Source organism: Triturus cristatus, chromosome 1_2 (assembly GCF_964204655.1).
Source record: "Triturus cristatus chromosome 1_2, aTriCri1.1, whole genome shotgun sequence".
In the NCBI taxonomy this organism is placed as follows: domain Eukaryota; kingdom Metazoa; phylum Chordata; class Amphibia; order Caudata; family Salamandridae; genus Triturus; species Triturus cristatus.
In genome coordinates this window covers 1,051,093,016-1,051,120,824 of record NC_140580.1, presented here as the reverse complement: position 1 = coordinate 1,051,120,824, position 27,809 = coordinate 1,051,093,016, and the positions used below count along the sequence as shown (strand labels likewise).

Sequence of the window (27,809 nt, the reverse complement as noted above, 5' to 3'; positions counted from 1 at the left end):
GAGTAGTCTGCAATCCCCTCCCCTCTCCCTTCAATTTGGATAAGACCACAAGCACGGCGGTCGTACGTAAAGTGCTTTCTACTACTGCGACGTGCTGCGGCCCAGGAAAAGGGACGCAGCACAAGCCGCAATGGTAAAATGCACTTTGTGCACAATCATACAGGTGCCTGTCACAAGGTACATGGATGTGTGTGGGGGCACTACATGTGCCTGCCAGGTCACTTAACAGTGGCCAATGGGGGATTGGGGCCCTGCTTAGGGCCCCCAAAGTCTGTTTCTGTCTGCCTTTTTATGACTGTGGGACTGCCATGCAAAGGCAGTCGGAAAGGGGTATCCTAATCCCTACAGTGGTGAACGCCCAGGTGCTGCCTCCATTGTAGGGATAGGATTCCGACCGCCGTCCCAACGGGATCTTGGATCCTGTCAGAGGGGGTGATCTTTCTCCTGACGTCTTCGCTCCGACCGCCGGTATTGTAATCCTGTGGTCGGGTCAGTGACCTGCATGTTGGATGGACTTCCACCGATGGCAGTCTGGCGGTCCGCCCGCCATCGTAATGAGGCCTGGAGTGTTGGTTTCCAGCGGACTCGCTGCAATACTTCCCTGAACGGTTAACTGTTACTCATGGTAGGGATAAAAAGCTGCTGTATGGCTGCAACGGTGACATGAAGCTGGTCAACATGTTTTGGTCTCTGGTGAAGGTAGAGTGAGGGGTGAATAACCTGATCTCTGTGACATCACAACTCGTGGAAAAAGTAACTAAATTGGTTGCAAAAGGTCTTCACAGGAAAAGCCCCTTCTGGAGACTTAAAAAGTTCTGTGCAATGTGCTTTGAATCCAAGGCATCCGGTTGGATTACTGGATGCTGCAGGTTTATGGTAGACATGTACATGGGTAAGTCCTTTCACTCCTTTGAGGAGGTGAAACGACTTTGGGGACATTATCTGCTGTATGCAAGACTGACCAGAGTACCCCATGACACATGGGAGTGATTTCCAGAGACACCCACAAAATTCCCCTTTTGTGTGGAGTTACTGTTGTAGGCAGGAGCTAGATGGCTAGTTTCAGACTCTTCAGAGTGTTATGCAGCAAATGCTCAGACTGGACTAACAGTGATAACTAAGTTTAATAAAGAATTTGGAACACAATTAAAGAAGAAAAAATAGGGTACTGTAATGGACTATCGAGAAAAGGCTGCAAGCAAGGGTCCGATTGTGCCGCACACACTAAATATTTCCATAGAACTATCCAAACCTCAGTAACTTGAATAGGATGTATCCTACAGTGCAGGCGTGCTACCTGAGATATTAACGTGAGAGGGTAGAGTCCCAAAAACAGTAGAGCGACATTGATTACTAAAACGATCCAAATTTGTCACGAAAAGACTGGCAGGCAGCTAGAAACTGAACCACAAGCACACTCAACATTCCTCTGAGCGAAATATGTATCGCGGCCGCATGGTTGTCAGTATACACGTTCACAAGACACTACTGAATCAATGTCCAAGTGAAGAAAGAAGAGCAAGTGAGACAGAGTACTGAAACACTAGTTTACAAGTTCAACCTCATTGCCAACCTAGCTACCTCGGTGAAGAAACTGCTACAAAGTCAATGCACAGCATGTGAATCCAGAAAAGGTCCATGCTGCAAAACAAAATGGAACTTGCCTGTAGGAGTAGTTTTGCTTGAAGAATTTTCTGGACTCACATGCAACCATGCTCCTCCCCAGGAAATGAGGCAAGACAAGTAAACAAAGACATAACTAAGGTACAATCAAGAGGAAGCCACTTCATATTACATGGACAGACAATCACTGACAAAATAAGAATCTGAAGATGGTAACCACAGGTAGAACGTCTGACGTCCGGAAAGGCTAGGTTGAATACCAAATGGTGAGGATAGTCGACATCCAACATCAAACAAGCATTTGCAATGCAATAGGTCTTGCATTTGTGAGAGTTTAACCTATTGGCATTGTAAGTGACAATGCCTTTTATTTATGTTTCAAAAACCAACTCATAAATAAAAGGCATTGTCATTTACGATGCAAATAGCTCAACCTCTCACAAATGTGAGGCATTGCCTATTGCATTGCAAATGCTTGTTGGGCTTCCAGCTGCTGCCTGCCTCTCTCCTCTGCCTCGGCTGCTCCTCAGATTTCAAAGCTTAGGGCGGGGTGGGGCTGAGCCTTCTTACAGCGCCTCTGCTCTCCATGAGTCCTGCTCCTTAACCCCCTCCTCTAGGTCCTTCCCCACCTACCCCGCAGAGAGCAGTTCACATCTTCCACCTCTAGGCTTCCTCGTCACCAGACAACTGCAGCCTCCCTGCTGCTGAAGAAGGCCCATAAACATTTGGAACTATAAAGTGATGTTTTACATTTGCAGCGCCCAGATGTAGGGGCCTTAAAATAATAAATGACCTCAGAGATGAGCGTGGAATAACCCGGCGTGAGATAACATTTTCCCCAGAGCTCTAGCCTGTCTCGCGAGTGGCGGTAGTGACTGACATGACTTTGTACGGGGTACTCGCTGAAGGAAAACCAGAGGGAGAGGATGTGGTTCAACGGTCAGAGCTGACGACTCAGGAGCTGGGGACCAGTGTTCGAGCCGCAGAGTCGGTTTAACATTCCGTAGTTATTAGAAAATCCCTTAATCTCTTGCCCGGGATCAAACCAATTTAAATAAAAAATAAATAAATAGCAATCTTGGAGGGGTGTCAAGCAGTGTTGGGGGGAAGAGACACATTTAAAAAAAAAAACATGTTGGGGCAGGCAAGCAGTGAAGGATCTGAAACAAATGGTGAGGAGTGCTGGAGCAGTTCAAAGTAAACAAGCCAGCCACAAAATAAACATAACACCTGAGGGGGAAGTGCAGGAACAGATGCCCTTGAAACGCATCTGATGAGTAGGAAACTGAGAAATGCAAATGCCAACTCTGTTAGGCAGCAAGCATGCGCTATTGCTGAAGCTGGCGTCCCGTGAGTCCTGTGTACATTAATTAGGTAAATAGTTTTGGGAACTGCTAATGAAAGCTCCCAGTAAGGACACATGTAAGAGGGCCGGTCCTCATGGGAGGTAACAAGAGAAGACTGGGAGGTACTAAGGAGGGACTAATAAGCCTATTAACAAATCAGAAGCCAACATTTACAAAGGACAAAGAGACAAGCAAATGAAAAATAAAGCAGAGAGTGGGCAGAGCTTCAAGTCCATACCTGAATACAGCACATCACGAAGAGAAAGTGTAAGCGCTGCCTAGGCAAGACCTCAAAAGAGTAAAGAACTACTAAAAGAGGGACCCAACCACTAGATGGCGAAATAATGCACAGCATGTGAATCTTGAAACTTCAAGTTACAAAACGACTTCTATTGGGAAGTAACCACTTAGATTCTGAGACTGCACCAGACATCAAAAAACAGAATAATGAAAAATGGTTTGATCTCCCTGGGTCTCTTTCTGGTAAAAAGACCCATTGCTGATCCCCCAAGAGAAGCAGGGAGCCCCAAGTTCGACATCTGGCTTAATTTTGCATGAGAATGGGTAATGACGGAGAACCATATAATGGTTTGTAGTGCTCAGTGGTCCTATACTAGAAGAGGACTCGGGTCCTTGGAGAGTAATGACCAGAAATCTCTCTGGCAGTACTGATCAGATACTTCCTAGCTTGAACTGTACCTACTGTGACATAGTATTAATCCTGTTAGTATGGCATATTTTCACATCTCCCTATGCCAATAAAAAAACAGAGTCCGAAAACAAACGTAAACCACTGATTGTTTTATGTTTCGAGAGCTAATATGTAAAAGACCCTCAATAAAAGTGATTTAAAAAATAAGGTGGTGCAAGACGAGGCTTTTGGTATGCTAAATCTAGCCTGATGAAACAAGAGTCCATCTGCATTTTTTGGGTACAATCCATTAGAAAGGATTGCATTCATTTTATGACACCACCAGTCACTACTGTCTGTTTTAAAACATTTAAGAAAGAATTGCGCAGTGCACTGTATCATAATCCACTTAGAAATCATGGAGTTTGAGAGGGGTTGTTTGCCATCATCTGGGGCTAAGTCGTTTTTAGGTCTCGCCTAGGCAGCGCTTGCGTTGTCTCTTCGAGACATGCTGGATTCAGGATATGTGCATAAAGCTCTGCCACTTTCCACCCATCTTTTTAATTGGCTCCTGTCCTTTGTAAATGGTGGCTTTTTATTGCTCAATCGGATCCGTATCCATCCTAAGTACCACCCTGTTTCTTTTTGTAACCTCCCATGAGGACACCCCCTGTTACATGTGTTGTTACTTCTTAGGTCTTAAGTACAGCCTCATGGCACTGTTTTCTGAAAAGGCTTCAGGCAGGACACACACTTGGTCTTCACCTAAGCTGGCAGTGGTTACTTCACTCACGAGAACATCTCACATTTATATGAGACCGTCTATAAATTTCCCTTCATCAGCTCCACACAGAGTACAACCGTATCCGGAATTAATATAATAATTCTTTTGTCACATTTCAAAGCTACTAATGTTATATATGGACATAGCTAGTTGAATGTACTTGTGGTACTGTCTTGCATGCTATGCATTATGGGTAGGGTGGATTTACCATATCTTCTGAAAGGGTGCAGTACCATATGTGGCCAAATATGATACTGCACCCTGTAACATGGCTAGGTAAAAAAAAAATGCCATTTGTAATGCCAATAACTCCAACTTTGCAGGGTGCAGGACTATATGTGGCCAAAAGAGGTCCCCTCTTTTTGTCACTTATGGTACAGCACCTTGCAACATGTCGTGGTAAAAGAAAATATTTGGTATTTATAATGCAAATAACTCCAACAAATGCAAGACGGATTGCATTTCTAATGAAATATGTCTCGCATTTGGTAAAGGTAGAGCTGCTGGTGTTTAAAATAGCAATGTTTTTTACTTTTGTATACCATTGGCAAGAGTGCTATACAAATATAATATCTCCACTGCAAACACAAAAAAAGTTCACTTTCCACCCATCTTTTTAAGTGGCACCAGTCCCTAACATTTATAAATGGCGGCTTTTCATTGGTCAATAGACTTAGTAGTTTTACCTTAGTACTACCTTGTCTCTTCTTGTAACCTCCCATGAAAACACCCTGTTACATGTGTTGCTACTCCTAAGTTTTAATTATAGCCTTGAAGTGCTGCTTTCTTAAAGGGCTTCAACAGGACACAAGCTTGGTCCTCAATAAGGCTGGCAGTGGTTACTTTACTCACTAGCACATCTCACATTTATATGATACCTTCTATTAATTTCCCTTCCTCAGCTCCACACAGAGTACAATCTAATCTGGACTTAATATAAGAATTATTTTGTCACATTTCAAAGCTATTAATTGCATATATGAACATAGTTATTCAAATGTACCTGCGATCGTGTCTTGCATGCAATGCATTATGGGTAGGTTGGATTTACCATATCTTCTGCAGGGTGCAGTACCATATGTGGTCAGGAGAGGTCCCCTGGGACCTCTTTTGGCCACATATTGTACTGCATCCTGCAACATGGCTAGATAAAAAAACATTGGCATTTATAATGTCAATAACTCCCAATGTTGCAGGGTGCAGTACAATATGTGGCCAGAAGATGTCCCATGGGACCTCTTTTGGCCACATATGGTACTGCACCCTGCAACATGGCTAGATAAAAAAAAATTCGCATTTACAAGGCCAATAAGTCCAACTCCAACAAATGCGAGACTGATTGCATAGGTCTTACATTTGTTAAAGTCAGAGCTATTGGCGTTGAAAATGACTTTAACAAATGCGAGATAGATTAAATTGCAAATGCTTGTTCTCCATTACTTTCAGTGTGAATAGTTTTTGTTAGCCTCTTCAGTGTAAAACCATGGTGCTGATTGGGTAGAATAGTATGTGATTTGGATGTTTTTGTAATGGTCTTGTTTTCATGACATGGCAGATTTAAGGATGGCTGGTAGTTTGGAAAGATTTAAGGTTATATTCTGTGTTTTGAGTCATGACAGCATGTTCAACTAGTTGGGAGCTGTACCTTTAACGAGTGATGCACCAACCACGTTTGTGATTTCTGCAGCTAGCGCTGAGGGGCAATGCTTTACACAAGACGTTGTATAGGATTCTGAAGGCAGATTTTATTCTTAGTTTTATTTTGCGTCTAGTTACCGAACCTCCTACAATGTTTTGATTTGAGGAAGATCATCTCAATTCTCCTTGATATATTGTGAGGAAGATTTTCTAGCAATATTTAAGAGTTGGTGGAGTTGTGGTGTTCAAAAGCAAAGGACCTGTGAGTTTATTCAAAATCTCTCATCCTTACATTGTTCAGGTATGTATTTAGAATCTGCTTTGAACAGGATTGTTGTATGGTTCAGGCCTATGTAGCAGATGTAAGTGATTAGGGAGGAGTACAATCAAACTTGTGGTTGTTCTTTGGTTTGTGGTTTCTTTGTTTAGGAACACGTTTGTACGAGCTGAATGAGGTGGACCATTCACTATCTGGTTAAAAAGCAAAGCCCACGAGTTTTCATATGTATTTACTTTTGTTGCACATCTTAGATTGTGAGCGTTTCTATCTTTTAATATATTTTTAACACTACATAGACTTGGATTTTTATGGAGGTTTTAATCATGGTGTCTTTTAATGAACTTCTTTCTATCGTGTTGTTTGTTGACTCATAATTAGTAAACATGAAATTGGATCGCTGACCAATTTAGAATTCTATGTCAGGACTGGAGGCGAGGATTATGCCTTCTATCTCCACTTTATTCACATCAGCAGCACAGAAAGAACAACAAAGACTACGTTTCCCATGAGACATCGGGGAAAAAACAGTAGTCAACAACAACGTGGTAACAACCAATCAAAACGATTAAGAGTGTCCAATCAGAGCTTCTCCCGTAGATATAGTCCCTTGTTAGTGTCCAGATCTCTCTTTCTTCGCTGCTGCGCAGCCAGTTAAGTCCCTCAGGGTTATGCTGTTTGGGGGGCTTGTGATAAATTTCATACTTGTTATTTCATACTTGTTATTTCATACTTGTTATTTCATACTTGTTATTTCATACCTGTTATTTCGCTCCATTTGAGAGTTTGTTGATTACATTTATTATATATTGCCTTTCTGTTCGACAGTTAGACGCATTTTTTTTCGTCATTGTGGTTTTGCCAATACGGTTTTAAATGGTTTATTTCCCCGTCGTTATGATAGGGGGTGTGCTTTTTCGACGAATTTCGTGTCGTCTTGGGCCGCGGGAGTGAGAGTCGTCTCCCACTCCTACGCGGCTCCGCTGGCGCGCTCTGGTCCTCCCGCCGCCTGAGGGCGTGAGAGGCGGTGAATGAACGCGACGCGTCTCTGGTTTTCATGGTTTCTAGAGACGCGCGCGCGTTTATGTGCCTCCGGAGCTCTGGGCTGAGAAGTGACACCGACTGCGGTCTGTACCGGCCTCGCGAGCTTCAATATTCGGCTCGCGGGCCTAATACTTGCATTTGTGACGTTCGGTTCCCGCGTTTGTTTTAATAACGGGGAACACGAGTCTGGTATTACGCACATTAGTGCTGATGCCTCCCAGGAGGTCTTGTACTCGCCGTTAGGCTTGCTTTGGGGACGTTTCCAGCCCAGTCTTCTGCACTAAAAAAATTTGAATTGTTTCTGCCAGCTTATGTCCCCTCGAGGCTAGTCACCCTGCGTAAAAATATATTGTGGGTCTGCCACGTTTAGATCTGTCAACTGACACCCAGTTGTGAATACTTCTTGCGAGTGCAGCGCAAAAGTCTTTCGCCCTTTTTCCCCCATAATGGAGTTTTACGGGGATTACCAAGAGGAAGAGGAGGATCCTCTGGCAGATATTCCGTGGGGCGATGCCTTTTATGAGGCGGTTGACACCTCTATTTACAGGGCGGTGGACCAGGCCATATCTCCTTTGGAGGACAGGCTGACGCAAAAAATTGAACAGGCATTTTTGCGACTTGAGCATAGATCGTCCCTACCTTCTACTGCCCAGGAATTCCAGGGGCCTCCCCCTCCCAAACGCCCCCGGGGTAGACGTGGACGCTTTTGAGCGCCTCAAGCGGGCCTTTATTGATAGCCAACCTCTGGGGGGTGCGGGCGATTCACGGGCTCCTAACCTCAATCCCCCCCCTTCGCCTCCAGGTCCTTCTGGGGATCCCGATGCCAGCCCGTCCAGGTCGTGGCTCCCGACCCGGCCCTCACAGACCCCTTTGGGGCCCTCTAACTTACAGCCTCCTCCAACTCCTTCTGACATGTTGGACCCTAATGATATTGTTCACCCTCGCTCTTCAGACTGGGTCCCAGCTGACAAGGTAGCGACTTACGTCGCGGAGCATATCAGGCGCCCACTCGAAAAAGAGGCCCGCAATTGTCTCCGAGCGGAGTGTCCTCGCCCCTCGCTGGAGGGGAAAGTGGCCCTGACCCCGGACATTGATCCAAGGATGTTGACATTCCTCCAAAAATTTATTCGAGACCCCAAGAAGGGCATCGACAGGTCTTGGAGAGCGTGCCAAGATAAGCTCTTGGACGTTTTGGGTCCCGCCACAAAAATCCTGGATATGGCGGAGGAAGCGAAAGCTTCGGGATCGATGATTTCTCCCGAAACCCTCTTGGGCTCAGCGGGTGGTGGTCTTCTTAGGCAACGCCAACTGTGCCCTCTCTACCGAGCGGAGGAGGTCCCTTTTAATTAAGATTGACCCGAAACTCGGCGACTTAGCGGATTCGGAAGCAGGGGCAGTCGCCCAAGGAGGTCTCTTTGGTAAACCTTTCATTAAGGAATTAGGCAAGTTCGTGAATACCTTCACGTCACTGGACAGGGCGCAGTCCACTATTAAAAAAGTGTTCCCACGTGTTTTTCGCGGGGCCGGTCGAGGGAGGGGCTGCTCGACCGGTCGCCAAGGTCACCAAAACAACCAAAGAGGCTCCGGTCAGTATCAGGACCAGTCGAAGTTTGGAAACTTCTACCCCACGAGAGGACGCCGTGGCAAAGGCAGAGGTCACAGGGGAGGAACTTCCAACTCAAACTCCGGTGAGTGTTATCCCTTTTTCCCCCTCAAAGAATAGGGGGGCGCCTGGCAAGTTGTTACGGGGCATGGTCACAGCTCACCCACGATACCTGGGTTCTTCAGACGATAAGGGGGTTTCATATAGAATACTTCGGACAGCCTGTGCAACGGGTTCCCCCTCGCCCTATTCAGTTTTCAAGTCACGATGCTCATCTAGTGGACGAGGAGGTGGCTTCCTTGCTTCGCAAGGGTGCCATCTCGCTTGCGAAGCGTCACCCACGCGGTTTCATCAGCAACCTCTTTTTAGTGGACAAGTCGGATGGAGGCAAACGTCCAGTCATAAACCTCAGCGAGTTCAACGGGTGGTTAGTTTACCGCCATTTCAAGATGGAGGGTATTCATCTCCTGCGGGATGTTCTCCGTCCCCACAACTGGATGGTTCGGTTGGATTTGAAGGACGCCTATCTGGTGATTCCTATTTTTCGGCCTCACCGCCGTTTCCTTCAGTTCGAGTGGCGTCACCGGATTTACGAGTTTTCGTCACTCCCTTTCGGGCTGTCTTCCGCTCCCTGGTGCTTCACAAAAGTGCTCAAACCAGTGGTGGAATTCCTGAGAGCTCGCGGAGTCAGATTGATCGTCTATTTAGACGACCTCCTCTTGATGGCTCCCTGTCCCATCCTTTTAGCCAACCAGTTACAGATGACAGTGTCCTTGCTGCAGGACCTCGGGTTCGTGATCAATGGGAAGAAGTCCCTTCTCCATCCCGCTCAGTCGGTCACCTTTTTGGGGTTCATCGTCGACTCCATGTCATCCACTCTCAGTCTGCCGTCCAGAAAACTTGCGAAGATCCGCCACGAGCTGCGTCGCGTTCTAGCTCAACAACGCGTGTCCCTCCGCCAGCTGGCCCGGGTCGTGGGCCTGCTGTCGGCTTCTATCCAGGCGATTTTTCCGGGCCCGCTCCACTACAGGGCCCTTCAACGCCTCAAGGCGTACTTTCTTCGGAAGGGGTTTCCGTACTCCCACAAGGTTCGCCTGTCCGACGAGGCTCGAAACGAGATCCAGTGGTGGCTCTCACACATGGAGGCATGGAATGGCAGGGCCATTTTCGGTTCAGTGCCGGATTTGGTCATCGAGTCAGACGCCAGCAAGCTGGGTTGGGGCGCCCGTTGCGGAGAGCTTTCCACAGGAGGCTTGTGGTCTCCCGCCGAACGCAAATTACATATAAATTGTCTCGAGCTTCTGGCCGGCTCGTTTGCAGTGAAATGTTGGACCAAGGACTCAGTGCAGTCTTGCGTACTTTTGAAAATGGACAATGTGTCAGCGGTCCGTTATATCAATCATCTCGGGGGCACCAAGTCGAAAGCCCTCTCAAATCTGGCGGCGAGCTTCTGGCAGTATTGCCTAGACGGTCAGGTATCGGTCACAGCGGAGTATCTACCGGGCCGGGACAATGTGGAGGCCGATTATCAATCTCGTCACTTCCGAGACTCCAGCCTCTGGAAGTTGGATCCCTCGGTGTTTGCCTCCCTCAGCGATCTTTGGGGTCCGTTTACAGTGGATCTTTTTGCATCCCGCCTAGATCACCAGCTCCCGAAGTTTTTCAGCTGGAGGCCCGACCCCCGGGCAGCGGCCACAGATGCGTTTCTCCAGGATTGGAGTATGGATCACGGTTACGCGTTCCCTCCCTTTGCGATGATTACCCGGGCGACGGCTCAGGTTCGCAGACAGCAGGCGGACTTGGTTCTCATCACACCTCTGTGGAGGTCTCAAGTATGGTTTCCAGTTCTGCTGGGATTTTCCAATCCTACTCCCCCGGACTCCGGATCTCCTCAAGGATCCGTACGGTGCACCTCATCCTCTGATGTTAACGAACTCGTTGTGGCTCATGGCGTGGAGGATTTCAGGGGTAGATGGCAAGCCCCGGGACTTTCGCGGTCAGCTGAAGAGCTCATCGCCAAAGCCTGGGCCAATAGCACCGTTAAACGATACAAGTCTGCGTGGGGCAGATGGTCCCGTTGGTGTTTGCGACGGGATTACGATCCCGTGGGCGCAGATGTGGTCCACGTTGTAAACTTCCTGGCTCATTTAGCCTCCAATGGTCTGGCGTACCGGTCTATCAACACTTTTAGATCAGCCATTTCCTCGGGTCACGTCCCGGTGGGCGGTTCGGCGGTGGGTGAACACCCCTTGGTTTGCAGACTCCTTCGGGGCATTCGACTTTCCTTGCCCCCGGAGCCGCGATACTCGGCTCTGTGGGATGTTAATCAGGTCTTGAATCTCTTCTTGTCTTGGCAACCCAATAGGTTTTTATCCCGCAAAAAGTTGTCTGCAAAGTTGGCAATGCTTCTCTGCTTAATCTCTTGCCGCAGAGTGTCGGATGTGCGCGCTCTGGATATCTCAGGTCGGATGTTCACTCCGGATGGAGTGACATTTACCCTCTCTCGCCGAACAAAGTGCCATACAAGAGTCGTCTCTTACCCGGCATTTCCGGATTCACCGAAACTTTGTGTGGTCCGCTGCCTCAAGGCCTATGAGTAAATGACAGAGGAATATCGCCCTCCGGGGGAGCGACAGCTGCTTATTGCGCTCCGGAAACCCTTTAAGGCTGTTTCTTCGCCCACCATCGCGAGATGGGTGCGTTGGGTGATGCAGGAGGCTGGCATTAGTCTCCGACATTTTGGGGCACACTCCGCAAGGGGAGCGATGGCCTCGAAGGCGTTCGGTCTAGGGGCCCGCCTGGAGGACATCCTGAACGCAGCGGACTGGTCCTCGGATTCCACCTTTAAGAGGTTTTACTTCAAGCCAATATTCAATATGGCTCAGTTGGTTGTGGGCAAGCTTTAAACAAGCATAATCCTCGCCTCCAGTCCTGACATAGAATGAAAATTTTCCTAGCTATCGTAACGGAAAGTTTCAATTCTATTAAGGACTCGGAGGCGAGGATTATCCCGCCCGATTCTCCGAGGAGATCCCTCCCCGTACAGATGTAAGTAAAAAATTTTCCATTCATGTTATATTGATGAGAATTGCTCGATATGCCCTATCGATGCCGTTCCATCTTCTGATTTGCTGCCTAGGGTTGTTTTTTCCCCTTGGTAATACTGCCTTGTTTGTTGCAGGTTCTGATACCCACAAACAGGATGCCTGACGTTGAGTGCTGGGCTGTCTTCGCGCTCCGAAGGAGGAGATCTGGACACTAACAAGGGACTATATCTACGGGAGAAGCTCTGATTGGACACTCTTAATCGTTTTGATTGGTTGTTACCACGTTGTTGTTGACTACTGTTTTTTCCCGATGTCTCATGGGAAACGTAGTCTTTGTTGTTCTTTCTGTGCTGCTGATGTGAATAAAGTGGAGAAAGAAGGCATAATCCTCGCCTCCGAGTCCTTAATAGAATTGAAACTTTCCGTTATGATAGCTAGGAAAATTTTCATTGACACTTTCTGCATTGTTGCCTCAAGGACCCTCAATTTGTTTATCTTGTGAACCAGGACATGTCTAATGGGAAATAAACAGCAAAGTACAGTGTTGAAGAAGAGGGGAGAAAATTCAAAATAAACAAACTTTGGCAAAGCCAATAGGTCTGGCAATGGACTAAAGCCTTTTGGCTTTATCAATTCTTGTGGTGTTCTGTCATGGTTTGTGCAAAACGATATTTATGGGGAAACGGCCAAACTGTCATCAATCTGAAGAAAAAATGCTTTGTCTAAAGGCAATAACATTTTTGGGTTTAAAAAAAAAAAGCATACAGCATAGTATTTATTTATAGTTTGTTTAACCCCTTCCCTGCTCATGACGGAACCGTTCCGTCATGAGCCACGGTTGGCGTGTGCTCATGACGGAACGGTTCCGTCATGACAATCCTGTTGGCGGCCGCTCCGCCTGCGCGGCGCTGTTTCCCCGCCTGTGCGAGGGGACAACGCAAATGGGCGGAGTCATGACGGAACCGTTCCGTCATGAGCACAGCTCAACTGTGGCTCATGACGGAGCGGCTCCGTCATGAGCACAGGCCCGCCGCGCTGCCCCCCCCAGCGCTGCAGCGGAATGTCCGCAGCAGCGAAGGGGTTAACTGTCCTCAGCATTTGCCTTACAAATCAAAGAAGTTCATTAAAAGATACCATGATTAAAACCTCGATAAAAATCCCAGTCTATGCAGTGTTAACAATATATTACAACAAATACCTGAATGCCCTGAAGGATAAGGGCCTATTCATAAAACGGTCACAAATTGCATCTAATATAAAATCACATATTTATACTGTGTAATCAAATGGTAGCGTTATTAACACATTAAAATGCTTGACCCTAGTTAGTATAGAAACCAAAAACTATGACAACACCCGACGTCTTGCTTTTGGCCGGATTTACCAAAGGTAAGCAGCAATGGGTTTAAAAGTAAGAGTGTCATCCGTCCTAGAGCAGAGTATCATTGCTTCCTTTGCTAACCAAGTGCTCTTTGTCCTGAACAATGCGTGCAACCAATGTCTTGCCCCTTGTGCAATATCTTTTCTGCCTTCCAAACAATCAACAACAAAAAATGCACACCTTTTGGGTTTCCACCAAACTGGGCTAGATGCCTCATCGTGGGAAAAGTCTCCAATCTAGATCTTATGTAAGGGGCATTTTAGTTCTAGATCTAACCATTCTAAGTACTTTTCAAACTGGGAACCAGCTCAGGAGCAAGATAATTTGCCACTAGACCTTTGCCACGCGCCTTGATTTCAAAGTCCTTTTGAATAAAGGACTGATACTCCGCCTTCACCTGTTCAGTTAAGTCAGTACCAAGTAGAGCTGACTCTTTCCAAAGGTGATCTAACAATTCAAGCCCCTAAACCATCTGGGCAAGCATTTTGTGGGTTGATTTTTAAATAAATTGGCACGTACTGATTCCTGTGCGCCTGTTTCCAAATTAATATGGGTTTCAAAGCTGACTGGGCTGCAATAGAGAACATGCCCAGTTTATGATACAGCAACACCAATGGGGTTTTGGGTTCTAAGCACAATACGGACCTAAGAATATTGTTTTCTACTATTTAAAGCTTTTTTTATTGTGCTACATGCCCAAACTCGGCCCCATAAAGAGTAGTAACCACATCCTTTGGCTGAGATACCCTCAAGATCCCACTCAAACATTCGCCACTCACCTTGCAATTTAGGGAGAGCATTTCCCTAGATGTTTGCAGGAGACTTGTAGTAGCCTTGTTTATCTGTGCTCTCCATGTACTCAAGGGCCCGTTCCAGGGGAACACCTTAGAACCTAAGTGTCCTTCTAAGCGTGGAGTAGGCTTGAGAGGCATGACCTTTGTTTTTGAGGTATTTATAATAAGGTCCTGATTAGTACAGTATATCAACAAGTCTTCAAGTAATTGTATGAGGCATTTTCAGTGGTCACCAACAGCACAAAATGGTCTGCAAAAAGAAAGGTTAGCACTTTACCCCTGCAATAGTGGGTATATCTACATTAGCTTTCAGCAGACATTCCACTAAATCATTGAGAAAATAAACCGAAAAGGACCGGTGCCATGACAGTCCTGCCTGATGCATTGATCAGTCATCACACTCACTTGGAGGCCCATAGCCTACTCAGGACATAATTATTGATATGTAAACCCATATTAGCACACAGAAGGCCATTGTGAATGCCCAACATAAACATAGATGACCATAGATTCCCTCGACAGGCGAAGAGCGACTTAAGGTCCGAAAAATACAGGGCGCTGTTCCGAACTACTCTGTACTTGTACACAATAAGATATAGATGAATAGCTTGAGTCACCATGCTGATCTGTGGCTGGAAGCTGGCCTGCATATCTGTCAATATCCTATTGTTGTCCAACCAGCCCTGTAATCTGTTTAATGCAGTTTACTCAGGATCTTCCCCACTCCATCCAGAAGGGAAATTGGGTAGTAATTTTTAGGTTTATATCTGCTCTGTTTTTTGTATGTAGGTACCAGGATCGCTGATTGCCACGAGTATGGAAACCTGTACTCTGTAATAACAGCATTAAACACCTAGCAAGAATCCTGGACCATACTTAGTGCTCTACACAATACAAATCGGAAGGAATTGAATCCAGGCCTGGTGCTTAGAACTTTTTCATACTATGTATAGCTATTTCCACCTCCGTATCTAGAATCAATATTGATCGTTTTTCACCTACACACACTCCTTGCTGTTCGCTACAGGTATGTGAAGATCAGATCGTGAGCTGCTGTATAACTGCTTGAAAAAGCCTACCTATTCTTTTAAACCAATATGGCAATCTAACATCAACTTTTGTCTAATATTAATTTTGTTACATTTCTTTTTATACATTCTTGTAAGCTGCTGAAATACCATTACATCTAGTGCAGAGAGGTGCTGAGTAAATAATTCATTTGATTTTTTTTTTTTAACAGCTAGGCACTCTGAGTCAAACCAACTATTTTGCCATTTAATCGATCATGGTTTCAGCTTCCTAGTTGGGTGTGACCACAACATGTTTGTATTGTTGCACCAATAGGAAAGAATCTATAATACTAGATTTTGAATTACCTATTTCTTCCACTAGTAGAATGCTATTTAAACTAAGTTTTCTGTTACTAAGGAGGTCTGCTTCATCTCAATATTTATCAATGTTCCTATAGACTGCCTTTCTCTCATTTGACAGCACCAATTCACAGTAGTACTGCATGGACCCCTCCCCTGCTTCCACTGGTCCATCTGCACTACCTTGCAGAAGTTGACTATGATAGGGTCATTTACACTCTGTGCCCTTGGTGAAACTTCCACATAACCTTTCCCCAGTTTTTGATGTTAATAAAACAATATTGAGTCAGCAATGATTTAAAGCCCTGGCTGAAAGTATTACTAGCTGGCTAATCTGACCGAGTGCTGCCATTTAGAAACCGTAAAACGTTTAACATTAATAAAAAGCTTTGCCCATTTTCAAACTAAAAAAGCTTTTCCCTTCTTTGCAGACGGCTTCCACTATATACATGGTTTTGGGCTGCTGTAACAGCTATAACAGCTATCTTCCTTAAGGAACTCATTATTGGCTGGTTCACAAGTAGGAAAGTATTACAATTGCTGCAGATGATGAATAGATGACTATCATTAAATTCCTTACTGGCGTTAAGACTTAACACAAGCTTCCAACCCATACCAGGTACAATAAACCTCCAAATCCCAGGGGAGAGGAATAAACACTAAAATGTCTTCACTACCAAAATCGCTATCAATGTTCGATAATCTTATGTGTAAAATATTTGAATGACAACACCCCACAATGATTAGCTGAAGTTTATAATTTACCTTGCCAGAATCATAATTTGAGTGCCCCCCAATCAGTCTACCTTTCCTAAAGCGATTTGCTGGTTTGTGAAATTTCATAAAAGTTTGTGGGTCTACCTTTGCGCCCATGTTTCGTGTAGCAGCAAATTTCATACTGTCACATAAAGCACAACCAATACCGATCATCTAATTTACAATTAAGGCTTGCAATGTTCAATGATAACATAGAGAGTGAATCGTCATGTTCCCCGTCGGGGAAAGAGTCTCTAACCTGAATTGGCATGCCCTAACAGTGTAGTCAGCCACTGGTTGAATTGGGAGCATTAAAGAAGTAATAAAGTAAAAACACAAACACTGAAGAAAACTAACTAGTGTGCTGATGTGCGCCTTGTAAACGAGCAAAATGCAGTTACTCAAAGTGAAGTTAGCAAGTGACTAAAGTATGTTGACTCACTGCTCCATGCTGTATGGTGTAGTGGGCAGAATCAAAACAGATGAGAGCTTATTGAAAGCCCTTTTACGTAAGTATATTATACATACAATTTTAGTAAAATCAAAAGGTCTTGGCTAACGCCAGACCTAAAAAGGTGAGGGGCAAACCCATAATTAAGAAAGTGCAAGGTATCCCCCGTGCAATAGATCACTGTGTACTTGGTAGATCTGTTCCAGTGTTCAGGGTTCCCTACTATAGATCGGTTTACTACCACTCTCAGAAAAAAGATTGATTTCTTCTGGTCCCTGGCACTTCAACAGCGATTCTCTTAGTAATACTGTGATGTTAGCATTTAATGTTCCCATTGATCCCTAGGGTTCTCAATCTGATTTGGATGTTTAAGGCTCATGTTTTTGTGAGTGTATTGAACTCTGCCAGGAGACATTGGTTTCTACATCTCCTGCAGTACAGTTGTGTTCCAGGTATACAGTTTCCATAAAGGGAGCTTCTTTTTTTGCTGGGGGGTAAGGGGAGTTCCAATCTGGACACTTTTTTAAGTTAAGAACTTGGAACTTTAAATTTTAACATCTGCCTCCTGTGATCTTCAGGAGGTGAATTAGTACATTGCTGCCTTTGTCATCCTTACCTCTTGTTATATTATTCTAAAACTTCTTATGCTAAGGGTGTGAGCTTTTTTGCCTATGGTTGCAACTGACTTTTGTCTCAGCCAAGATATTTTGCTTTCTTCTTTTCATCCATTGCCTCACCCCTGGGAGAAAGATGAGCGTCTATATAGGCTTGATGACAATTTGACTGTGTCTTACAGATTTTATTAAAATAAATTGAAAGGCTATGGTGAATTTCATTGATTGTCCGAAAATGCCATGAGCTGGTGGGTAAGAAGCCTTCAGATTGTTTTTGTGTGCAAGTAACTAGAATTGTTGCAGCTACTTTGAGGTGCTACACAAAGGCTTTTGTTAAGGGTGCCTGAGCAAGCGGTTTGTGAGGCTGTTACTTGGTCGATAGTGCATTATTTGGTCAAATACAGCTCACGTCTGAAAAGAAGCAAGTTACCTCGTTTTCATAGAGAGTTTTAAGTCTTTTTTGTATAATGATGAGCTCCTTCCTGCCACCTGGATGGTTGGTTTGGGAGTTGTAATCCTAAAGAGTCTGAGGAAGCAGCCATCCATTGAATGAGTTACAATTTTTGCAGTTTTATATAATGCAAACGTGACCTGAAGGTATCAGAGCTGGTTACATGAGCACCAGTTGCATTACAGAGGGACACATTCATTTTTTTTAGGCACAGGGAGAATAAGTGATTTGCCCAGAATCACAGGATGTTTGAACCTCCCACCAGACCTGATTCTCCAGCTTTGAAGTCGCCCGCTCTGGCCGTTGAACCGCAACCTCTCCATAGTTCTGATAGATAATTGATCTCTCATAGATTACTTACCTTCGTCCCAGTTCCCCTACAAAGAATACTTATTTATATTGTTTGTTTCTTGTAACAGTTGCTTGCAATTCTTTTTATTTAGGTTCCATTTCCTACGTTTGCATTAGTCATTAGCCCATAAGTTAGAGTGGAGCTAAGGTTGCTTGTACAAAGGTCCTTGCAGATTTGCAAGTGACGTAGAGCAGACTTACTTGGCATCCATACAGTTGAAAACTTCCAGTCCAGGTGTCTGGAGGTGGTCCTGGTGAGGAATCTCTGGGTGCTGAACAATTTTGTATTACAGAAGTAACTCATTCTTCATTCTAATCTTTGGACCTACATTGTCGGCCTTATTTTAAGCAGACCATTCATTGGCAGCACTAAACCTTAGAATCTTAAAGGCTCGATTCAATTCCATTGCAAACTGTCTACTTTGTGGTTTATATTAAACTGTGACCAATTGATATTTTCCTATTGTGTTTCACTATTCAGCGTGGTTTTAAAAAAAGTTATGTCTTCAGGGATTTGACATGCATATTTTAACTCATTGCTGATTTTTTTTTCTAGCCACTAGAACTAATATGTGAAAAGGCTATTGGTACCTGTAATAGACCCTTGGGTGCAGGTGAGGCCTTAAGACGAGTAATGGAGTGTTTGGCGTTTGGAATTCTACTTGCTGGTAAGGGCTTTGAAACATCACATTTGTCGTTAAAAGTAAGCAACGTTAAGTCTTTTAACATTCACAGTTTTATTGAAATGGTTTTATTTGAATTCAAGAGAATGTCAAAATATTTCATTGCTCCTGGGTGGAGCATGCCGATAACTAGTGGTGTAAATTGGTAAGTGGAAAGGGGTATCTCAAAAAAAGGAAATTTGCTAACGTCATCCTAAGCATCAGCATGACTTATGTAAGAAGAAAACCTTGCAAAGTGGGATATTCAATAGCAAGTACTATAATGCACCACTTTCTGATGAATAATTCTAACCGCAAATACCTCACCTTGTGTATCCTCCTTGGCATCACGCTGGATTGAGAATCCTTATTTTGTTCCTACATGCTAGAAGATATAATCATCATGATTCTGTCAGGACTCCATTCACCTCGGCATGTCGATGCAGAGTGGCAGACAGGTACCGTCCTGTGCCGCTGATGTCATTTCTACATCTATAGATTCAAACATATTTTTTCCAATGTTTTCTCCAGAATTCTTCAACAGCCTGTGGGGGTATTTCCCTCTAAAATAGCAGTTTTTAAACTGTACTGCATCAGCTGGCATCAGATGTCAGTCACTTGCCTGCACAAAGTCAGCCTTTAGTGTCTCCTCACCAAGCGCAATTTGAAGTCATGTGGCAAGTGCTCTTTGATTCATATGAAAGCCATCAGGGACGGGAAGTCTATTACTATGTTGCTAAGCATAAGAAACAGAGTGGGTCCCACTCAATGTCACAGGACTACTCCGAAACTAGGTCCTGTTCTCCATCCTTGGATAAGTCCAAGACAAAGTGTAGGGAAAGCCAAAGAGGAAGCATAAGTCTTCCAAACACAAGTCGTTGTCCTCTTGATGGTTCTGCTCCAAGGAGAGTTCCCACATCAGTGCTCTTAATTGCCTGACTTCGACATCCTACTCCCAATTCTGATCCTGAAGCTGATACAGCCAAAGTTACCTTCCCAACATCTGCTTCACAGTAGATTATATCTGACAAGGAGGCCATGCTGTAGCATTTGAAGCTGGTTCCAGACCCCTCTAATCTGTTGTGACCTTGAGGGTATGGTGGTGGGGGAGTTCTGTTATTTGGTTCTTCCCCAGTTCTAACTGACCCTATTAAACCACAGCTTTTGGTTTGCCTGCTTGTGCTTTAGTGGCATCACCAACTGCTTCAGTGATGCCAGCTGTGGATCCAGCTCAGACACCAATTGCAAATTTAGAACAAGTCAGCAAGGGCTCACCCTATGACAGGTTAGACTATCATCGAGGCACGACTCAAATATGAGGATGACTCTCCTCCTGTTCCCTTGCCTAAGAGGCAGTATTACTGGATAATGGAGGCGCCCTTTGGCTCAGATCTGACACTATCCAAGTTCTAGAAAACATTTCTTGTAAGGAAGATACTGATATGGAGGTGAACCATTTGCTCCACTGTTCAAATACCAATACTGGCCTATATCTGAATTTACCAAATGTTAGTTGCTAAGATACTTGCCTTGAAGCAGAGTTGAATTTGCCATTTGGGGCACACATGGAGCAGCATGGCGCAAGGTGCTTCTTTTTTGGTGGTGGTATGTAGAATAACAGGGATGCTGGACACACTAGAGACTAAAGCCAATCTGTTGACTGAGATGTTACAGCCTCGGCCTTTGACTTTGAAGCTCTTACTGCTTTTTAATACACCCATAACTGAATCACTTAGGGCAGCCTATTTGAAACCTTGTTAGGCCCTACCAGTAAAACGGTTGATTACACACTGATACATGGACATGCAGGGTGATCTGACCTTCCTAATACAACACCCTATTCCGGAGTCTCTTGTTGTGCAGGGCTCCAAGAGAAAAGTCGATCCAAACGGTTTCCCCTCTTCTCCCCTGGAGAGCGAGTCAGAGTGGATCAAATAGGTAGGGGCGTTTTTCTCTTTAGTGAGCATAGTTTTCTGTTCCCTGAATGTGGTTTACGTCATGGGCTGTTAAACTCTCTCTCTAGGACATGGCCAGTGAGCTTTTGCCTGCCACGACTGAGGAGTTTCGTAACTTCCCTGCATACACAATACAGGATGCCAATGCTGCGGCAAAATATGTTCAGAGATTTTACCTGAACAGATTGAGTTATCGCATTATAGGTACCATTATGATAATATATGTCTGCATTCCTGGATGACATCTGGCAAATGCAGAAGCTCTCTTCTTCCACCATAGCCAAACATTTTTAATCTTCCTTCCAACGACCCGTTGAGGCCAGTTGTGGGCAGGATTCAATATTTTTTACCCTTCTGGTATTCCATTACTTCAAGCCAGTGGGTCCTTCACGGTGTTCAGTTTGGTTATGCCCTCCCCTTTTAAAAAGTTCTTCCACACTTTCAGCTAGCCTTTGCTTGCCAATATTCTCGCTCAAAGTGCATTTGTTGCTAGCTATTGAACAAACTGGTCATTGAGGTGAAGAGAGGCTCCGTGTCTTACTCCCGCTATTTTCTTGTGCACTAGAAGGACTGAGTACTGAGCCAAATTATAGACCTCCGACTGCTGAACTACTTTCTAAGGAAGGAGAAAGTTATGATGTTGATGCTTGCCTAGGTCATGTATCATGAGAAATGGATGGTGCCCTTTGATTTACATGAAGCATGCTTCCATGTGTTGGTTGAACTCAACAGGACGTACCTGCGCTTTGTTCAAAGTCATGCACTTCAGCATTTTTCCAGTATTTTAAGTATTCTGAAAAGTCATGTTGGTGGTTGAAGCCCATTTCCACAGGCTGGGGATTCACATATTCCCTTACCTGGATGACTGGCTGTTGAAGAGGAGCTAAACTCGGGTAGTCTTGTGCCACCTTCAGACAATGGTGTCACAAATGTCCATCCTCATATTCTGCATTAACGGACCAAAATTCGATTTTCAGTGTGTGCAAAGCATTTGTTTTAGAGGCCGCTCTGGTCATAGTAGTGTGAAGAACCTGTCTGCCCTTGCAGGGAGTCTAGGACATTTAGGCGATGAACAAAGTAGTTTGGGCAGAAGTGCTTTGATGATCCTGGTTTTGTGCATCCAATTGGTGTTGCATTCCCATTGACATATGCACGCCCTCCAGTGGAACCCATGTTTCCACTGGGAGCTGGGGGTTCAGAGAACATCTACATTTCAGACAAAGTGGCACATCCAGTGACGGAAGTTGGATGGCAACCTGGCGTGCATTCAGCTGTTCTGCTGATCACATCCGGAACGCACGTTTCCAGTGGATGCACTATTGCTAGATAATACAGAAATAAGGCACGTCTGGTCCCCAGGGAGAAGCTAAATCATAACATTCTGGCGCTGCAGGCAATTGTTGTTGTCTTGATGGCCACCAGGGGAAGGGTGGTCCAAGTGCTGATTGACAGCATGACTGCCATGTGATACTGCCAAAAACAGTGCTCTTGGATGGAGACTCTGGTGTTGGCTGGCTCTTAATTTTATTCCTCTGACTGCCAGTCACTAGGTGGGCTCTCTCAAGGTCAGGGCAGACAAGCTGATGAGGCACCATTCTGACAACCATTCGTTGTGTATGCATATGGAGGTGGTATGGCAGATGTTCATCCCATGGTGCATCCCTTTGGTAGATATGTTTGCTACTTCTAAAAATCTGCACTATTCTGTACCTTTTTCGTTTCCTCCTCAAAGGTTCACTGGGAGATGCATTCAGTCCTCTGTGAGACTATACATGCTCCCAACGCTGCCGTTGATCCTGTGGAAAGTCATAGAGGACCAAGCACAACCCTGGATGTGGCAGGTTTGGGTCTCCGAGGCTGACTCGGAGCACTTGCTCTCTACTTGAGCTGCCACTTTAGGAGAATCTGCTGTCTCAGCCTCCATGCAAATAGATCGAGTAAGAAGCAATTGAAGGGTTTGATCTTCCAATGGAAGTGTTGGATGTTGTCTTGGCTGATCCCTGTCTTTCCTCAGGATCTGTGTGTTCAGGTGAAGTTTGTCGTCCCTTTTGAGGAACATCGTTTGCCCCTTTCCAGGTGAGGTTGTCTGATCTGCTGTTGCTTTTATTGTCTTTAGGCCAGCAAAGCCTGGTGCATATGGTTCCTCCTGCTCCTTTTATTATGCAGGTGTGGGAATTTAGCTTGGTTTTGACCTTCCTGATGTGCTTTCTTAAAGCCTATTTACAGCTATACTGTGTTTCATGACCATTAAAACTGTTTTTTTAGTGATGTGACTTTGCGTCAGTGAGCTTAAGGCTTTGTCAGCTCATCCTCTATATAAAGACTATTGCTTTGGGACTTTTCTTCTGAAAGCGGTGTCATAGTTACTTAAGCAGTCCATCATGTTTCCAGCAGTCTTTTCCCCTCTGCATCCATCCAAGAAGGAAGAATTGCTTCAGTTGAATCCTAAACGTGCTGTTAGTATTTATATTGGTACAACTAAGGTGTACCATATGGATGATGAATTCAGTGTGAAAGAAAGAAAAGCGGCCCAGAAGCAATCCTTTTCCAAATGGATTGTCCTCTGAATCCAAAGGTATCCTGCCATTGCTAAAAAAAGGACCTCCTTGAGAGCCTTAGGGCTCATTCCACCTAATCAAAGGCTGTGACTGCTGATTTAGAAGGGGTTCTGGGTTTAGAAATCTGCCAGGCAGCCATGTGGGAATCTGTCCAAACTTTCACCAAACACTACTGTATCAATTGTCAGGTCTGCAGAGGGCCATTTTTCCTGCTCATTTCTGAAGGACCTGGTATAAAGTCCATTCTTCAGAACTACTTCCTTGGAAGGGGATATTGATTAACATGGTGTTTTAAAAGTATTCATCAGAAGAATAAATTACTTCCTTTCAGTAACTGCCTTTCTCTTCTCTAACTCCACCAGCGGCTCTCCCCTCCCATTTTGTTTTAGTGTGGACTTTATGCAATTGCAATGCATCTCAAAATGTCAAAGAAGATCTCTTTTAAACAATGGGACTATTAGGTTAAATTTTGAAGGATTGTTACATTATCCTGCTTGAGTCTTGCTTCCTGCTTGATAGTGTAGTATTAACATTGTTCTTGCTTCTATAATGTATACAGCTTTGGAACTCATGCTTTTCCAATATGTGGAGAGTGATTTAGTAGCAAAAGTATTCTTCTGCAAGCGTACTTGCTATATAAATTTGTAGTCCTGATGGCAGAAAAGTCTACTGAGTTCTTTTGATGCTGATCTTTGTAGCGGTGAGGATGAACTTTTGGACAGACTATGTAGTCTTTGGTTAACCTCTAAAAGTTGTGGCCTGGTGGTCCAACTTGGACTCTGGGCCAAATTGTTATTTTGGCAAACAAGGTTTCCTGCCAGGACGACAAAAATAAATTACTCTGTCGCCCTGATGGAGTCCCCACCTGCCAAATTTAGAAAAGTCCACCAGCCCATCCATACATTTCTAGTATTGGCAGGAACCACTGTCACAGCGGTTCCTGTCAGCGCATTGTCCCGTTAGTGCTTTGTAAGTTTGATTGATGGCTCCGACAACATGATGAAGATGTACGTTAAGCTCACAACTTTTTATTTTCAAAAGGAAAATCCCAAAGCAGGGTTTTCTTTTTAGGGGAAAAAAACAATGACTCCCCTTGCCATAGCAGTTTTCTCCCATAGCGAGAGTGGTATTGAGCACTTTTTAACACCCCTTACTGACAGGTTTTTCCTTATGATGATGGCCATTGAAAATCAGCTGCATGTCCACCCATCTAAATTAGATATCAGGTGAGCGGATGTACAGCCTGGTGGGCTGTTGGATAATGTTGACCATGGGTTGAGACAGAGTAGTCTTCACCATTGTCAAACCGTGGTCAACCCACATCAAAATCTGGTGGGTGGTACTTAATGTTGGCAGGGAGGGAATTCCGTTGCAGCAGAGTTCCCGCTCTACTAACATTTAATCAGGCCCTATGTTCTGAAGGTCTAGAAAAAAGCATCTAGATTGTACTATCCAAATGCTGCCAAGCAATAATAATTCTGTGGAAGAAAACTGCTAAATTTGGGGAAGGCTTTTTAAGTTTTGTGGCGACATAGCAGTTCCTATCAAGAAAGATGCAGACTGCCTGTTGACAACTGAAATCTTCCAGCAATTGTTCTGTGACCACAATCCAAATTAATGGAGCTCTTCTCAAATATAACTCTGTCATTGTCTGCTAGGGAAGATCATGCTCTGGAAATCCAAAAAGAAGAGAATTGATGTAAGCAGGGCATCACCAGCATGTTGCAATCTGACACTGAGCATTAGCAATGAAATGGCACCTCTTATTAGCTATATGTTTTGTCTTCAAGACTTTTTTTCTTTTTTTTTTTTAGGTCGAGTGTGAGTCAGCATGCAAGCGCAGCTCTGCGAAGAGCTGTGGTAGTGCAGTACGGAGAGAAGCCCCGCTAACTCCCCCACCCTTATTTTTCATTGGCTTGTGTGTTTGTCCTTTGTAGATGCTGTCTTCTGATTCATTATGAGGCTTGTTAGTCCCTCATTATTACTGCCATGTCGTCCTTTGTAACCTCCCATGGCTACTGACCCCTTTACTTCGGTTCTTACACGGTACTGTTATTTTTGGTGTTGTAAGCACTATTTTCTTTATTGAGTTTGTCCTACTTCGGGCAGGACAACGTGCTTTGTTTATTTGTAGCGCGCCGTGCGCGCTTTCACTTTCGAAGCTGCCGGTACAATCTGAAAGAAACACGTTAGTTAGATTCCTCACCTTAGAATATCCCCAGGCGTCAGACTGGATCCGGAAGATTTTTTGTCAGCAATACCCCTTGCGCGTCGCTAGGCGTCGTCTGCGGCTCCGCGTCCGTCGTCGGCGTCGTGCGCCGGGATGACGTCGTCGGAGTACTTAGACGCCGCCCTCGCGCGCTGACGTCAGTTCTTCTTTTTTCCGCGCCAGTAAGCGCAGATCCGGGAGAGCTACCCCTTTTAGTCTTTTTTGACTAACTCTTTTTGATCATTTTTGATCCCTGTCTGTCGACATCTGGTGCCGGTAGGATGCCTGGGTTCAAGGCTTGTGAAGACTGTCATCGACTGATGTCGGTGACCGATCACCACCGCCGGTGCCTCTATTGCTTAGGCCTCGACCACGACGCGGAGTCGTGCAACGACTGCCAGGCCCTGACTTCGAAGGCTAGGCGGGAGCGGTCCCGCAAGCTTCTCGAGCTTCGCCACTCGGCTCCGCGTCGTGCGCGATCCCGGTCCAGGAGGAGGTCCAAGGATCGCTCGCGGAGCCCTAGCCGACGCCACCATCGATCGTCGGGCTCCAAGTCGTCGGGTAAGTCCAAGCACTCAAAGAAGTCCAAGAGGCGACATCGCTCTTCGGACTCCCCTCGCCGGTCGCGCGACTCGGCCGAGGGTCCAAGTGGTTCCACCCCCGCGGCTCCGGCGGAGCCGCAGGTGCCGCGTCCGCCCCCATACCTTCCGGTCCCTGGGGCTGACGCGGCGCCGGCGGAGATCAGCGCCTTCCTCTCGGCCATGAGGAGCCTGGCCCCGCCGTCGACGCCCGCTGGCGCGCCTTCGGGCCCCGCGGGCTCGACTGGGCGACCTCGCGTGCCGGCGGCTCCGGCCCCGGCGCCGTCGACGACTCCGGTCTCGACGCCGCAGGTCCCCGCGGGGCCCATGCCTGGGCCCCAGTCGACGCCGGTTGACCTTGTCACTCCTCCACCGGCGCCGACGCCTGAACCACCGACGCCGTCACCGGCGCCGCCGACGCCGACGCCTGTGACGCCGACGCCCCAGTTTAGCCCTCATCCGGACCCGACGCCGCATCCGACGCCGCTAGAGACCTACCATCTCTACAGTCCGGTTCCGATCATTCCTCCTGTTTATCAGGAATCGGAAGAAGGGGGCGACTGGGAGGGGTTCGAGGACCCTCTGGCTGTTCAGTCACAGCTTTCTCAGGACTGGGCAGATGAACTGGGGGAGGCCAGCGGGCTGGACACCTCGCCAGACGCTGGATTCACTTCTCCTCCGACCGTGGCTTCGGAGGAGGGTGCAGCATTTTCTGTGGTGCTGCGCAAGGCGGCTGAGGCCCTTGGGCTCGAGTTGCCTGCCGTGGCTGTGAGGACCAACATCCTCACTGAGGTGCTTCAAACCTCAGCAAGCTCCACTGAGCCTCTGCTGCCGTTTAACGAGGCCCTCACTGACGTTCTGCAGGGCACCTGGTCCAAGCCCTCCACAGTCCCTCCTGTGGATAGGAACGTTGCCAGGCGCCACCGCCCTGCTCCGGGCGACCCCAGCTTCCTGTCCCAACACCCCACCCCCGGGAGTCTGGTTATCCAGGCCTCTACTTCCCAATCCTCCTTCCCGACCGCTCCGCCGGACCGGGATTCCAAGAGACTCGAGCAGTTTGGCAAGAAACTGTTCTCGTCCCTTAGTTTGGGCCTGCGGTCCTTAAATACCGCCTGTCTCTTGGACCGTTATTCCCATTCCCTGTGGGATACGGTGGAGGACGTGCTGCCCCTGTGTCCGGAGGAGGTCCGGCCACGTCTTTCCCAGGCTCTGGCCGATGGGAGGGATGCAGCACGGCACGCCATAAGATGTGGGCTTGACACCACGGACTCGCTAGGTCGGGCGATTTCCACCACGGTGGCGCTCCGCCGCCACGCCTGGATGCGGTCCACGTCATTTTCCGGGGATGTCCAGAACACCCTCATGGACATGCCCTTTGATGGCACTCGCCTGTTTGGTGAGAAGGCGGACAGTGCGCTGAACCGCTTTAAGGACTCCCGGGCTACGGCCAAGTCCTTGGGCCTCTCGGCTCCGCGGGCGCACACCTCCGCTTTTCGCCCCTTTCGTGGCCAAGGAAGGGGCGCCTCCTCACGTCCGCAGAGCCACCAGCCGCAGAACCAACCGGCGCGCGGTCGCGGACGTGGCTTCCGCCGTGGCGGAAATGGAGGCCGACGTGGTCAGCCCACATCCACCCCGGCAGCATCCGCCTCAAAGCCTTCCTAGTCCGAGCTTTCAGGCCCATACCAC

At 46.3% G+C, this 27,809-nt stretch overlaps 1 protein-coding gene across 7 annotated transcripts in view; it reads left to right on the top strand.

The window, feature by feature from the left end:
- The window catches only part of STRBP (spermatid perinuclear RNA binding protein), a 605,440-nt gene that overhangs the window by 227,039 nt on the left and 350,592 nt on the right, over window positions 1-27,809 (top strand). For all 7 annotated transcript variants that reach the window (XM_085612449.1, XM_085612470.1, XM_085612476.1 and 4 more), the window contains one exon: window positions 18,718-18,829. In XM_085612449.1, coding sequence (XP_085468575.1) covers window positions 18,718-18,829 — 112 coding nt within the window. The remainder of the gene's footprint in view (window positions 1-18,717; window positions 18,830-27,809) is intronic.